Source organism: Monodon monoceros, unplaced genomic scaffold (genome assembly GCF_005190385.1).
Source record: "Monodon monoceros isolate NGI ecotype Baffin Bay Population unplaced genomic scaffold, NGI_Narwhal_1 Super_Scaffold_1, whole genome shotgun sequence".
NCBI classification, from domain to species: domain Eukaryota; kingdom Metazoa; phylum Chordata; class Mammalia; order Artiodactyla; family Monodontidae; genus Monodon; species Monodon monoceros.
In genome coordinates, this window is record NW_021703765.1 from 59,179,907 (window position 1) to 59,194,463 (window position 14,557).

The following is a 14,557-nucleotide window of genomic DNA, read 5'->3' on the forward strand; positions in this document are numbered from 1 at the left end:
TGTGTCAGGCGAGTGAAATCACATTTGGTTCAGTAGTTCAGTAACGTGCTCAATTATTGGTAGCTATCATTAGCTACTAAAAATCAGCAAAATATTTTAAAAGTTATTAATAGTAACAGCACAAAATATCTAATCTCATAAAGCTTACCTTTTTGTGTGTGTGTGTGTGGTACGCGGGCCTCTCACCGTTGTGGCCTCTCCCATTGCGGAGCACAGGCTCCGGACGCGCAGGCTCAGCGGCCACGGCTCACGGGTCCAGCCGCTCCGCGGCATGTGGGATCTTCCGGGACCGGGGCACGAACCCGTGTCCCCTGCATCGGCAGGCGGACTCTCAACCACTGCGCCACCACGGAAGCCCATAAAGCTTACCTTTTATCTTCCCTTATTTTCTTTTCTTGGCCAAATTATTTTAATATGACAAATTTGAAATCATTTAATATATTTTATTTCAGCCCAGTTGGCACATAAATTTTAATCAAAGTATTATGATTACTACCATACTATGAAAGGGGCAAGTAGTAAAAAGGTAATGAGTACGAGCTCAGTGCTGATAAACATATGCTTTGCATTTATGTAGTGGCTTCGATTATGGGTCTTTAACATCTGCCCATCAATTTGTTAATGGAAAAAAGCTGGGTCAGGAGGCTGGGCTGTACATGGTGGCTCCACCCAGGGGCTCTGGAAGTGGAAGAGTGCCTGGAGAGGAACTGTGATGAGTGGCATTTACAAGAGTGGGGTCGGAAACCCAGACTGGCAAGTAGGGTTTCTGCGAGCTGCAGGTAACCAACAGATGCATGAGCTGCTGACTCAAGCCTCCCTATTCTAATTGCCCACGTTAGGCCTGCAGTGATTTGTTGACTTAGGATTGTACTCCTGCCTTAAAGGAAAAACACAAGGCTGTACGTGGCCCTTACGTGTTAAAGAGCACAGACTACACACTGTGTCAGCTGTTTTGAAGACGTTGATGGTTCCATCTTTGTATTGCTTTTTCTCATTTCCATATTGAACCTGCTTATTCATTGACTCCACAAACATTTATTGAGCACCTGTTGTTGCATGCCAGATAGTTTTCCAAATCTAGGGATGTGGTGGTAAAGAAATCTGACAAATATCCGTGTCTTCATGGAAACAATGTAATAGATGCTGACTGCAGTGGAGAAAAAAAAGATGCAGGAGGAGTAGGAAGGGCAGGAAGCACTGCAGAGACATGGCAGTCGAGAAGCTATTGGAAGCAGCCCCTGGCCAGGGAGGAAGCCCGGTCTGTAGAGCTGTGAGACAGAACCAGGGAGTAAACGACTGCGTGAATGACACAAGGGCTCCATCCCAGCTATTGGACCTGTTCAGTGATGGAACTTGGCAGAGCATAAGCATCTGCCTGGCCCTTGACGTGTTTCATCAGGGCTGAGAACTGCGAGGGCCAAAGAGACAAGCTTCTTGGCTGGGGGTCCCATTACCACACACGGGAGGTGTGTAGACTGGGGACCCCTGTAGCTGTGGTAACTATTTCTTTGATCAAGCTGGACAGCAAGAGTTGTCTGTACTTTTGTTTCCACTTAACACAATTAAAAGTCTGTTTCATGTAGTCATCCCTCCAGCTACTTGCTTCCCTTTACGTCTCGACAAGAGCACACGTCACACTGTAGGAACAGAGACCTGCCAAGACAGACCACGTCTTTCCATCGTGCAGGGCTGGGAGATGAACCACCAGTAACCGGATGGTGCCAACACAAAGTGGCGGGTGCAGAGGTGTTTGGGTTTTTTTGTCTGTTGTTAATATGTCAACTCATCTTTCTGTTTTGTTTTTTAATTTTGGGAGATGGACTCAGGTTCTTTACAGCAAATAGTAAAACTGAACTTGCCTTTGCCTCCCCAAGTTTCAAATAAATGCAGCATATACTGTTTCTTGCATTCGTGTAATATAATCAGGTTCGTCATCAATACAGAGAAATATTGTTTAATAACACTTGGCTTCAGTAAAAGTGCTGGCGTGGATGCACAGAGATCTCTCTGAGTTTCTCATGCTCTCGGTTACTCACTGTTCAGTGTTTGTGCAGTACTGGTTCTTTGACCCCGTGTGTGTTGTGTCTCTCCTGGTTAAAAGTGACCTCAGAGACCACCTCATCCAACACCCTCACTTTAAAATTGAAGAAACTGAAATCCAGAAATGTTAAGGTGCTTTCCCAATGTCTGATAGCTGTTTTGCTGCCATGCTGGAGCAGTTTAGTTAGAACCATTTCAGATACTTGAGACCAGGTACTGCTGGAAGGTTCTGCTTCACTAATTACAGACTAGTTTGTGTTTTTTTCCCAGTTATCATAAAGCTCTTTTTGCAAGTGACATTGTGGAGCAGAGTCAGCTCCAGTTCCTACCATGAAGGAGGTGTGCCCACCACCGGCTGCACCAGGAGGAGTGCCTTAGGCCACCACAGGAGCCACGCAGAAGTGGGGGTGTCCAGCCAATTACACCCACAGTGCTCAGTCCAAGCTCACAGTCTGTGGATCTGACTCCTTAAATGACCTTGAGATTGTGGTAGGATGACCCAAGTCATCTTCCCTTCCTTGGTGGACAGCTGAAATCTCAGGCTTCTTCTGTCTTTGGGGTGTCTAAGATCAAAGTTTTTTCCCTTTAAATGAGAAGTTATTCTGTTTTCTGTTTACACCTTAGGCTCCCTGCTGCAGGAGCTACACTGCTGAGGTTTACCTGTGCAGAATCTTGCTGTTCCTTCTCTTTCTCCCAAGTGATTTCCTGCAGCTTTTACACCATGTTTGCTTAGGAATTTGATATTCAGGTTAGCTATCCAGGAATCCTCAATTTCTCTTTGGCATTTCCACTCTCCCAAACACTGTTGCTCCCGGAAAAGTTTGGGGTGTGACATTTTCTGCTGTGTTACCCTAGGGAAAGGAACTACTGGGGGAGGTAGGCCAGGGACCAACAGATGATTCCTGCAGTTACATGGGAACATCAAAGCAAAGAATTATACAGAAGGGCAAACTTCTAGTGAGGCTGCCCCTTTTTTCTAGCCACTCCCGAGGGAAGGAAGTTCTGCCTTTTCTTAAATTCATAGACAGTCACGTTCGTTGGAGCTGCTCTGAGAGCACTCACTCCTAGTACAGGAGCCAGCGTCTGGCCCCCTAGGTGAGTGGAACATCCAGGTGATCCCTCAGCTTTTAAGCCCCAGGGACATAAGTGAACTTTAATGCCCCAGTTTTCAAGAGCCCACTTTTAGAGAACTGTGTCCTGTCAGTTCTGAAGCCCTTTTACTTCCACTACTTCGATGGTAAGGAAGTGGCTCAGATTTTGCCACCAGCATCACAATTCAACAGCAGAAACAGAGCTGTAGAATGTTCCACACAGTAAAATCTATTCTAAATAGATAAATATATACATCATGCACATTTTAATGGAACGAGCCAGAACAGCATTGTGAATTCAGTCTGCCAGGTAACTGCACCTGAACATTTAATTAGTACAAGCAGAATTTTATATTAAGTAGGTTCTTAGCTCTTAAATTTTTTTGGATGAGCAAAGGGAGATGTTTCTAGACGTGGGCCTTAGGCTGACATGCAGGAAGAAGGCGCATTCTGATGAATGTATGTGTATGTGTGTGTGTAACTGGAGTCTTGAAACACATCATATGTGCAATCAAGCCCTTACCTAGAAGAGTTCTCCTTATGAAATTCTAGACTCTGATGATTTGCAACTATACAACTTCTCAACAGGAGCTAAGAAGGAAAAAGAAAGTTGCAGTTAAATAAGGGTTACCCAGAGCTTCCCTTCCTGGTACCCGACCTCTCTGTGTCTCTGGAATTCAGGAGGCACAAGGCAAGGGCTGTGACCCGGATTCAGAAAGTCAGTGAACATTAGAATTATGAGCTGACATCTTGTTACACACATGTCACAGAGAAACTTTAGCGGAAGAAGAGCCTAAAATATATCTGGCAAATAAGTAATGAATTAATATCACACTCAATATCATGTAATGTTTGGTACGTAAAGGGCTAATGATGCTCTATATTTAGTTAACATAAAGACAAAAGAACTTTCCTAAATTCATTCTGGGTTTAATCTTCCTAATTTTTTCTTGACCCTTTAAGAGCTACAGCAAGAAATTTTCTTCATTGGACATTTTAAGAATATATACCTTGAGGAATTCGATTTAGGAAAAAAAATAAAAGCTTTATCTTTCTATACATAATCTGTCTCCATAGATGTGACTTCTTATATAATAATTGTTATATATACTATTTATAGATTTTAGTTTCCTACCCTGCTGAGCTGAAAAAGGAGGCAGGCTGCTCGGTGACACAGCAGAGTTACGGTGACTGCTCATATTCATTTATTTTTCCAGTGTGGTCCTTGTAGATTGTATTTCTCAAGCTGATCGTAAACTGCTGATGTCATATAAATATATCTTGTCTTCCCAACCTAGGTGGTTTCCAACAGCTAGTTACCAAAAGACATCATCATTTTACAACAGGAACTCCACAAAGAAGGTATGATGTAAAGTCATTTATTTTCCCCTCGATAAATTTTAAAAGACTTTAATGGAAAACGTTTAGTACTGTCATGTCACACTGCATGCCAGCAGTACCTTGACTTTTACACACAGGAAGCCAGGTCAACGTGTACACATTTCCCCATGGCCCTTCAGCAGTTTTGCATGTACAAAATTGTCTGCTATTTTGCTTTAGCAAACAGCAACATAATTTAAAACTTTCATGTCTCCTATGTGACACCTAAAATCAGTCCAACATTTATTAATACAGTTAGAAAAATAAAAGCCTTAAAAAATTCATGGTATGAGCTCACGGTGCTAATCACATGACATGAGTTTATGAGTTCATGGGATCTCATCAAATGTAAGATCATTTTAAAAACTCCTACATAACAACTTTCTGGTTTAATTTGAAAGGCCTAAGACTTGAAATCTAGTAAGACTGTTAAGTCGACGTACAAATCAATTACTTGATTTAACTTTTACTTGCCTTGGGAGAGTTAATTCTCATTGTCCACTGAATGAACGCCTTTCAAATATTAATTACTATATTACAGTATTTACAAGCTTTCTTATCTATCCTAAACTGACAGAAAGTTCAGCTGTGAGAAGGGTGAGCTCATGAGGCAGGGGATGCAAGGGAGGGTGTGAGCCTGGAGGGAGAGGGTGAAAGTGAAGCCCCCCGCTGGGATACATCAGGCTCCAGGAGACCAGCCAGCCAATGATGCTGTTGTTGTCAGACCAGAAGTAAGTGCCAACAACCAGGACAAAGAGGAGGCCTGGGAAGGTGTGTTATCCCAGTAGGAAGGGAGGAAGGAAGCTAGGCCTCAGGTCAAACGAGGCTGAGGACTAAAACCACGCCCCACAGGCTGGCAGTGAATGACCCTCTGGAAGTTACCCGATTTGGTTGAGGTGCTGGGGATACATGCCATGGATAAGGGAGGGGGTAAGTGCAAGCATTTGTTTTGGCACCAGATAGTGATGCTGATTTGATTTCTACAATATTAGCTGTGCCATGTGCCCTCTTCTACTGTACTTTCTGCAAACTGTCCCACGGAGACCTACCACCCACTTGACGTCTTCAATACACTTGGCAAAGCCTGTTAGTGCTGTGGACAGTGCTGTGGACGCTCTGCTAAGAGGCGCCCACAATGCCCAGACAACCTGCACAGTGTCACAAACCTGGAGAAGTGAAGTCAAAGACTAGATGTGCTAGATTTTACGTGCCTTGTGAATGTGGATGGGATTCTCATTTAGGGGGTTTAGTTTCTTGTGTTTTAATAACACCTGTAAAAAACTAGTTATTTTTATTTTATTTTTTTGCGGTACACGGGCCTCTCACTGTTGTGGCCTCTCCCGTTGCGGAGCACAGGCTCCAGACGCGCACGCTCCGCGGCCATGGCTCATGGGCCCAGCCGCTCCGCGGCATGTGGGATCTTCCCGGACCGGGGCACGAACCCGCGTCCCCTACATCGGCAGGCGGACTCTCAACCACTGTGCCACCAGGGAAGCCCAAGTCGTTATTTTAAAAAGCACACTCTCCTAGGTCTGGTCTGTTCATGGATACAAACACCACCCCATCTCCCTTGCACCCTTCCTGGTGGTTGTTTGTTTAGAAGCTGCTCAGACCAAAAATTTTTTTTTTTTTTGGCGGTACGCGGGCCTCTCACTGCCATGGCCTCTCCCGCTGCGGAGCACAGGCTCTGGACGCGCAGGCTCAGCGGCCATGGCTCACGGGCCCAGCCGCTCCGTGGCATGTGGGATCTTCCCGGACCAGGGCATGAACCCGTGTCCCCTGCATCAGCAGGCGGACTCAACCACTGCGCCACCAGGGGAGCCCACACCAAAATTTTATAAATGAGATTCACTCAATATAATGTTTAAAGCTCTTATGTGAGAGTCTTTAAAACTTTAAATGTTTCCATAATCAGTAAGGGTTCTCTGGTGGCCCACTTTTACATGCAAATACAGACAAACTGTTAACATGCATTACTTCAGTCAATTGGTAAAGTTTATTTTGTAAGTGTAAGTAATTTTAAGCTATTTACTAATTTATAAATTTCAGTCACGTAAAACCACTACCAGGGCAGTTCTGAGGTATTACTGTTAATTCGCTATAGAAATGTTCCTGTATTGTGAGGTGGTGTGAAGTGTGACTGCCCTGCCTTTTGGTGAGCGGTGCTGTCACGGTGCTGACTACAGGTGTGTTCTAGAGAGTGTTCAGGAAACTGCTGTGCATGTGCATTAACCGAGCTTCCAAACATGACTGGCAACTTGACTGGCTGGTCTGCCAAGCAAACCAAAATCATAAAGATGGCCACGGAATGGGCCACACAAGTCGAGAAATGACAGTGTATGGTGCCGCCTCAACCTGGCTTCATCAAAACCCGTCCTACTCAAGTCACTTACAAGGAGAACGTGTGCAAAAAGCATCCACAAAGCCTATCAGCAGGTTAATTTTAAATGAACTAGACCATGTTTTTGCTTTTAAAATTCATTTATAAAAATAAATTTCAGTTTGAGACCTCAGATACCAAATTGTGGCTTAATTTAGTCATGATGGCGAGACTAAAGTTATGAAAACCGCGGTTGGAAATGTGAGCGCTCCAGCTCGTTCCCTGCGGCGTGGCCGACGCACTCACAGCCCTTCTTCTATTGGCCAAAATACTCAACTTTTGGACAAACTTCTAGCCTGCCCTTGTCCCCAAATGCCACAAAACTTTAAATCTTAGACCTCCAATATAAAACTACTAGTAACCATAATACATTCAAGACAAGGAAAGCCCTGCACCTGCCTCAAGAGACACTGCCCCACTTCCCCGGGCACAGACACAGCGTGGGGGACATGGGCGCCCACTTGAGCGTACAGCTTATTCAGATGCTTTGTACTGGAGCGTGGAGTAAAGTCCCTCCCGAGTCTTTATCTCAGAGCAACAATAATTTAAAACCAGTTTGAGAGCATGAGCAAATCCTTGTAGGTTCTGTGCTGTGAGATGGTAACAGCCTGGCCCAGCCTCCAGGGATCTGTGTGCATCAGGCAGGAACACTGTCGGGTGGAAATGCCAATATGACTTACTTCTTAGACTGTGCTGACTTCGACGCCTGTGTTAGACCGATTTCTCACACCAGAAGCTTTCTGCCTCAGTCAGAAAATTATTTGAGGGACAGTAAAGAACTGAACTAAGGAAAAAGTTTCTGGCCTCCAAATCACCACACACACAGAAGCAAGTTTCAAACTACTGTCCTCTCTCAGTGCAGACAAGGGACTGGCTGATATGAAGACAGTGTTCAGTCTGTGGAACAGTGTGATGTAGCAAAACCCTGATCTCATGCAAACCCGAACCAGTTAACTGCGGCGAGAAGACAGCCCCGCTCAGTGTTCTCTCGCGAATGTGACTCTGCACACAAATGCACGGGGCTCAGACCTCACTGATGGTCCTCTCTGAAGGGCAGTACTCCGAAGGGCCTGCCGAGGACACGTAGAAAGACTGCGTTTTCCTTTTCAATCTGGCTCTTTTGTTGGCCAGCACCAGGCTATGCCGGCTTGAGTTGATGATTTCTGAAATGAACTTTTTGCAGTCTACACACACCTCCATGGTGCTCCAGTCCTCCATCAACTCTTTGGGAAATTGGAGTTCTTCATCTGATTTGTCCACAGACTTGGATTTTGAGGACAATCTGGAAAAAAACAAAACATTTACGACATCCATTATTGTTACTTATAGTTCTACTGCAATACTAAGAAAATATGTGCAAAAAAAGTAAATCTGTTGGCAAAACATGATGGAATGGGTGGGTGATTTAGTCATGTCAGTGTTGTCCAAAGAAGAAGTTATAATTGGTAACAACTTTCCAAATATTTTTGGGGACTTCCCTGGTGGCACAGTGGTTAAGAATCCACCTGCCAATGCAGGGGACACGGGTTCGATTCCTGGTACAGGAAGATCCCACATGCCGCGGAGCAACTAAGCCCATGCGCCACAACTACTGAAGCCCATGTGCCATGACAACTGACCCGTGTGCTGCAACTACTGAAGCCTGCGTGCCTAGAGCCTGTGCTCCGCAACGAGAAGACACCGCAATGAGAAGCCTGCACACCGCAATGAAGAGTAGCTCCTGCTCACCACAACTAGAGAAAGCCCACACGCAGCAATGAAGATCCAACGCAGCCAAAAATTAAAAAAAGACATGTCAAATTATTAAAAAAAAAAAGAAAATTTTTTAAAGAAAGAAACCAGGAAACCTTTTACTAAGAAATAATAATACGGGACTTCCCTGGTGACACAGTGGTAAAGAATCCACCTGCCAATGCAGGGGACACGGATTCGAGCCCTGGTCAGGGAAGATCCCACATGCCACGGAGAAACTAAGCCCGTGTACCACAACTACTGAGCCTGTGCTCTAGAGCCTGTGAGCCACAACTACTGAGACCATGTGTCACAACTACTGAAGCCTGTGCACCTACAGCCCGTGCTCCGCAACAAGAGAACCCACTGCAGTGAGAAGCCCGCACACCGCAACAAAGAGTAGCCCCCACTCGCTGCAACTAGAGAAAGCCCACACGCAGCAACGAAGACCCAACGCAGCCAAAACTAAAAATAAATAAATAACGTTATATTAAAAAAAAATACTACTACTAAAAGCTCTTAGTATCCCTTCTAGAATTTTTGGAAAATAGGATATTCAGAGTATTCACCTGACTACTATACGTAGACAGATCATGAACTTTAACAACCGAAATGAAATGAAGTACATGTTGCTAATCTCTCTGATGATTCAGAGAAAACTTCAAGTTCTTTCTCCAGTGACCCTGTGTCATGGTTAATGAACATTAGTTAACTGTAGATGATAGGTGAGACTATAAGAAACTGAAGTAAATTTATCTTAATCCTATGACAAATCCTGAAAAGTTATCTTTGGACCAGCTTTCTTGTCATTTCGTATTTATCAAATGTGCTTCCCGCTCCACAACAATTCTCTATATCTGGGTGACTGACTATTTGGATTCCAGAGAGCTGGAGTTAACTAGACCAACATCATCGTAAATGTTGTGGGTAGTTTTTGGAAATAACTAGGAACCATCTACTCATTCACTATTTTAATTAAACCAAACAGGAACATAGAGCTAGTGCAGGAAAGAACAGACCATAGTTCGCCTGCCCTGAGCCCGTGGACAGCAGCCCATACTCAGAGGTCAGGATGGGGACTGAACACAGGGGCAGGAACCTCGGGTACAGGTTACTGCTGGGCTCTCAGCTCCCTCACCTCACTGTCCACAGACCCTGACATGCAGAATGGCCACCGTCCAGCATCTGGCACCAACACCAGTGTCCCTCCCAAATAGGAGGCCGCTGGTACATAAAACCCCAACACCCTGGGCCCTGCCAGCGTGTGGTCTGACCTCCTATCTTTCTTAAGGACCAACACTAACCTTACTCTGCATTAAATGCAAAGGGATTGCTATTCGGGCACCTTTTTTCTTTTAAATTGCCAGCTCTTGGCATAAAGCTTTATTTCTGTCTTTACAATAGGAAAGTAAGCCAAAGTTATCACAGACTACTGTAAACACAGGATTAAAAAGATTTTTTTCAAAACTAAAGAAGAAAAGAAAGATTAGACTGTTATGTTCAAGTTTTCAACTCCATTGAAAACAAGGTCAGTTTTAAAGATGACTTTTAAAGGACACACAAAAGTAATTACTTCCAAAGGAGAAAAAAAATTAAACTGAGAGATTAAGTATCTTTCAGGGAGCTAGCCATCATCCCTTGTCATGTGACCTTTGGCAAGTTTTGGAGATTTGTGTACAAGTCAAAACTATATTAAAACCAAGCCACCCACCCACCCAAACTCCTGCAAGCCAAAACCCCACCATATCACCACAGTCCTCAAAAGAGCTCTCGCCTTTCACAAAGGATGCTCTGGAGACCCGGCCCCTTGCTCACCTGGCAATGCTCCGAAGTGGCCGATGGTGGCCAGTGGAGGGTTTTTCTGGCCTCATACAACTTTCCCCTCTCTGCAAGGCAGAAGGTCCCAATGAAAAGATAGGAAGGGTGGAGTATGGCTTGGAGGGCAGCCGCATCTAGTATCCCAAATAAAACTGAGAATGAGCAGTACTGTTAAAAGAGGCAGAGTCAATAAAATTAGCACAAGTTGTGATTTCACTAAGCTTAGCTTACCTTTTTGCAACACTGTGAGCACACCGGCCTGTACACAAAATCAGAAGTGTTACTCAGCGTGATAACCACGAACGCAACTGCAGAGTTAGAGAAGCCGCAGGCTGCGTGGCTGTGAATTTCTACAGTAAGTCCCCTGGACTCTCTGCTTCTTCTATCAGAACGTAACAAACTGAGACAACTGGATTGCCAAAAAGACAATCACACCGTAAAACTTAACTCTTAGTAACTGTGTCCTATGAAAGGATCAACTTACGTCTGTTTGGGATTTTCTTACTTGTCTATCCTGGGATCACGTGACAGTCACATCTATTTTTTTCTGTTCAACATGACATATTATTATTAGACCTATCTTGGATATGAAAAGAAATACATGCAGAGAAACTTTCCAGGCTTAATATCAAATAATTGTCCACTCTTGAAGCAATCACTATTACTAACTTACAAGCACAGCACATGATAACAGACTGGATTATTTCTAATACTGTTCCTCAGAGAAAAATGATGAAACAGTGGATCCTTGACTGCTGTCATCAATTACAAAAGCCTTACCTCTTACAGAACTGACAGGTATAAGACCAAGTGAAGAAGGAAAATCTCCTGGTTCGGCAACAAAAGCAGAGCTAAAAAATAAAAATTTTAAAGGAGAAAAAGGCATTGCCAATAGTTAATTTCCTAATTTGCATGTTTGGACACACATTTATATGTGGAAAGTTTAGTAGACAAAGGGAGAAGAGCATTTAGAGACCCTTTTATTAAGTTTGGTTCTGTGATAATTATAATCTGCTCTGTATTTGATTATAATTCTACCTTTAAATGGTAGTAAAAGACCCCAGTTCTCAAGGGTCTTGCCACCATGAAAGCAACCTGAAGAAGGTTCTGAAAAAGTCTTCTCTGTTTCTCAGATACATTTTCTCTACAATCCTTTAAAAGTGTAACAACTAAGGGCAGACCTTGTTTTATGAAGGCATACCATTATTTATTATGGTGGCTTTAACCTTCTGGTTTTCAATTTCTCAAAAATACTTTTGTGAGCAAGGCAGAAAAGGGACTGCCTGCCACGGGGTAAGCCTCTTACCTCCTAGAATCCCCCCAAAGTCCTATGCCATCTGGCCACCAGACAGTGTCCTCAGGGGACATGCCTGTGAGCGACCAATCTTCTAACCCTGCTGATCCATCAACTGTAAGTGGCTCTACCTTTCCTTTTTTCAGAGCAGTGTAGACATCTTTATACTGTTGGTATTTTTCCAGCTCTGCCTTCACCAGGACCTGACGAATATGCATCACCTCCTCCACAGTAAGTGCTAGGCATTCCACTGGGTAGCAGAATTCCTCCTGAAATTCAAAATTCCACATGAATAAGAAGCTCCCACCACCCTTCTGGCAAGGCAAAGTTCCCCTTCAGATCAGTCACCTGGTTAGTAGCTTCAGAGAAGAAAAGAGGTTTCCCAGTAAACACTGGAGCAGAGCTGGCTCACTCTGGGGACCACACAGTTTCTAATTACACTGAGACAAGAGATGGCAGAAAACTTCCGGGACCATGTGAAACACTGTAGCCACTGAAATTTCCAATTAATAAAATTTCCTCACATTTGTTTAGATGTTTTGCCTCAGGTATCTCTATCCCATGAAGTGGAGTTACATATCTATGCATTGAAATCTTGGGGAAAAAATGTTATTGTTCTAAACCAAATTTCTGTCAGTTTTCTCCTATGATTACACAAAGATATTATTTACTTTTGTGTTGTATATATCTGCTAATAAACAGCAAATCTACAACATTGGTACTGTTTTAAAAACTGATTTGTGGTACCCAGAATAGCCAAAAGAAGGTGGTTAGTAATCGATATTGAGAAGCGTTATTTAGTGGTAAGTTACATCAGCACAGCCTAAAAACTCCTAACAGTGTGAGTGGAACTGGACCTGGAAGCCAGCAGGCACTTCCGTCAGGCTGCCCCACACTCTCCAGATCTCTCATCACTTTTAAACAACTGCGGAAGTACAGTCCGCACTGGACAGATGTGGAGACACTCAGAGAACTCTGACGATAAATATCGAAGTTGGCTGTCTTATGTTAATGGTTTCCCTAACAACAGTGGAGGAAGATGTTGATGTAACTGATCCCACTGAATAAAGAGCCTCACACCATCTGCTCCCCAGCCGGCCCTGCGCTTGATTGGTGGGCCCAGTAGAAAGACAGAACGGTTTTGTGCGCCCGCACCCTGCTGGACTTCACAAGGGCTATTGTGGCGGAGCGACACAACCCCGATGTCCTCGGTGCACACACACTGTAACTCACGCCCACACACACAATAGTGCTGCTCACAGGCATTCTGGAATCAAACAAGCCAAAGGAGACAGCACAGGACTATGAGTGCAGTCAGTTTATGGAGTTTTAACATTTAGTTCTGTCTTTCAATCAGAGAAAAACAAAAATCTAGGTTGCAAACTTGAAAAACATTAGCATTTACTAAAAAAAAAAAGTAGTTTGCAGAACTACTGCTTCTTACAAATAATCAATACAAAATCATCTCTGTTCAAGCTAACTTAGGGAAGATGAAATTTGCTAAAAATGTTTTGGAAAAAATCCTGCAATTGAACGTTTAAGATGAAGAGCTTAGTATCTGGAAGGTGGGAGGATAATTCATGTGCTCTAGAATGTCTGATATACTCAAAAAAACCCACCATTACCCAATTTTCTTTCAATGGGAAGAGCTTTAAAAGTTGGCATGTCCAATATTTCCTGAGCTTCGCCTGACCCTGAGAACAGAGTGTGGCAACGGGCTCGCCTCCGAATGCTGGGCATCACAACTGTGCACAGATAGTAGGGTCAGCTGCACACGTCTGAACAGCGACTTTTCTCAGCTTCTGACATAGTTCATAAGAAGTATCCCTACGGTCATCTTTAGTCATCAGCAACAAGCATGACTATCGTACATTTTCTGACAGTTACCTATGTGACAATATTGCTGAGCTGGAGTAAAATAACATATGAATCTAGCAAACAAGCAGAAGACCACTCCCTGAGATTGGCTGTCGTGTATTAGGAAGATGGTGCTGGTGCCAACGTCACAGCTGCGACGCCTGGGTGGCGGGGATGCTCCACACACAGCAACCCAGACAGCCTGCAGCTCCCAGTCCTCAGTCTCAAGTCATAAAGGGGCCAGTCAAGCACACTTCCGACTTACTGCTTTGACCCATGCACAAATCCAGTGTTCCATCAGATGTAATAAGAAATAGTGGATTTTTCTGTGTTCTTGTTCTTTTTTAAAATTTCAAGCAGATTACCCTTTAGTAAAATACCTTCCATCAGGTCAAATGCTAATGTTTTAATTCTGGTGCTTTCCCAAGGACAACAAAACTTTAATGCAACATGAAAGAAAATAATAGTTACTAGAATAGCTTTCATTATTTTTTTCAAATGACAAAAAATATTAATTCAACATCCCCAAAGCCAAATTAAACCTTAACAGATCTTGCTGAGATGATGATGCCCCAAAATGTGAAGAGCACTCAGGGTTCTACCCATGAGCCGAGCCTAGTCCCCGTTGTTACAATGGGCCGGGTCACACCTGCAGCAGGCACTGACCTCAGTTCATGGCATGGACTCCAGGGACCAGAGCAGCACAACTTTGATTCTCTGGCTGCTCTGTGCTTCAGTATGGCTTCCAAATTTAGGAAAGGGAAGCTAAATCTTAAAGAGTTTTAACAGAGATTACAACATACTGTAGGAGCAGATGTGCCTTTAGAACTCACTGTTACGTATGTCACTAAAATGGCTGAGTTTTTGTTAAATATTCTGGTTATATTTACCATTCAAAAGGGGTCAGAGTTAGGGAGCACAGAAATCAGAGAGCATGGTGTATAATCTGGTTACTGAGCCAGAGAA

General features: G+C 43.7%; 2 protein-coding genes across 15 annotated transcripts in view; one reads left to right on the plus strand and one right to left on the minus strand.

Moving 5' to 3' along the window:
• PRELID3A (PRELI domain containing 3A) overlaps nt 1-14,557 on the plus strand; it is a 92,268-nt gene that overhangs the window by 61,754 nt on the left and 15,957 nt on the right. For 4 of the 10 annotated variants that reach the window (XR_003794848.1, XR_003794858.1, XM_029231681.1 and 1 more), the window contains exon 6: nt 4,430-4,493. The exons of 3 other annotated variants lie outside the window; for them this stretch is intronic. Coding sequence is in view for 5 of the 7 variants with exons in the window: in XM_029231632.1 (XP_029087465.1) it covers nt 4,430-4,493 (64 nt within the window). In the remaining 2 variants the exon portion in view is untranslated. Of the gene's footprint in view, nt 1-4,429; nt 4,546-14,557 lie in introns of those variants that run through there. 3 more of the 10 variants (XM_029231647.1, XM_029231620.1, XM_029231654.1) reach the window with 1 other exon arrangement.
• SPIRE1 (spire type actin nucleation factor 1) overlaps nt 4,526-14,557 on the minus strand; it is a 202,485-nt gene continuing 192,453 nt past the window's right edge. For 3 of the 5 annotated variants that reach the window (XM_029231583.1, XM_029231574.1, XM_029231593.1), the window contains 5 exons: nt 11,866-12,003; nt 11,221-11,291; nt 10,672-10,699; nt 10,438-10,574; nt 4,526-8,173 (listed from right to left, as the gene is read on the minus strand). In XM_029231583.1, the coding sequence (XP_029087416.1) occupies nt 7,915-8,173; nt 10,438-10,574; nt 10,672-10,699; nt 11,221-11,291; nt 11,866-12,003 (633 nt within the window). In that variant the 3' untranslated portion in view covers nt 4,526-7,914. Of the gene's footprint in view, nt 8,174-10,437; nt 10,575-10,671; nt 12,004-14,557 lie in introns of those variants that run through there. The other 2 variants (XM_029231604.1, XM_029231598.1) reach the window with 2 other exon arrangements.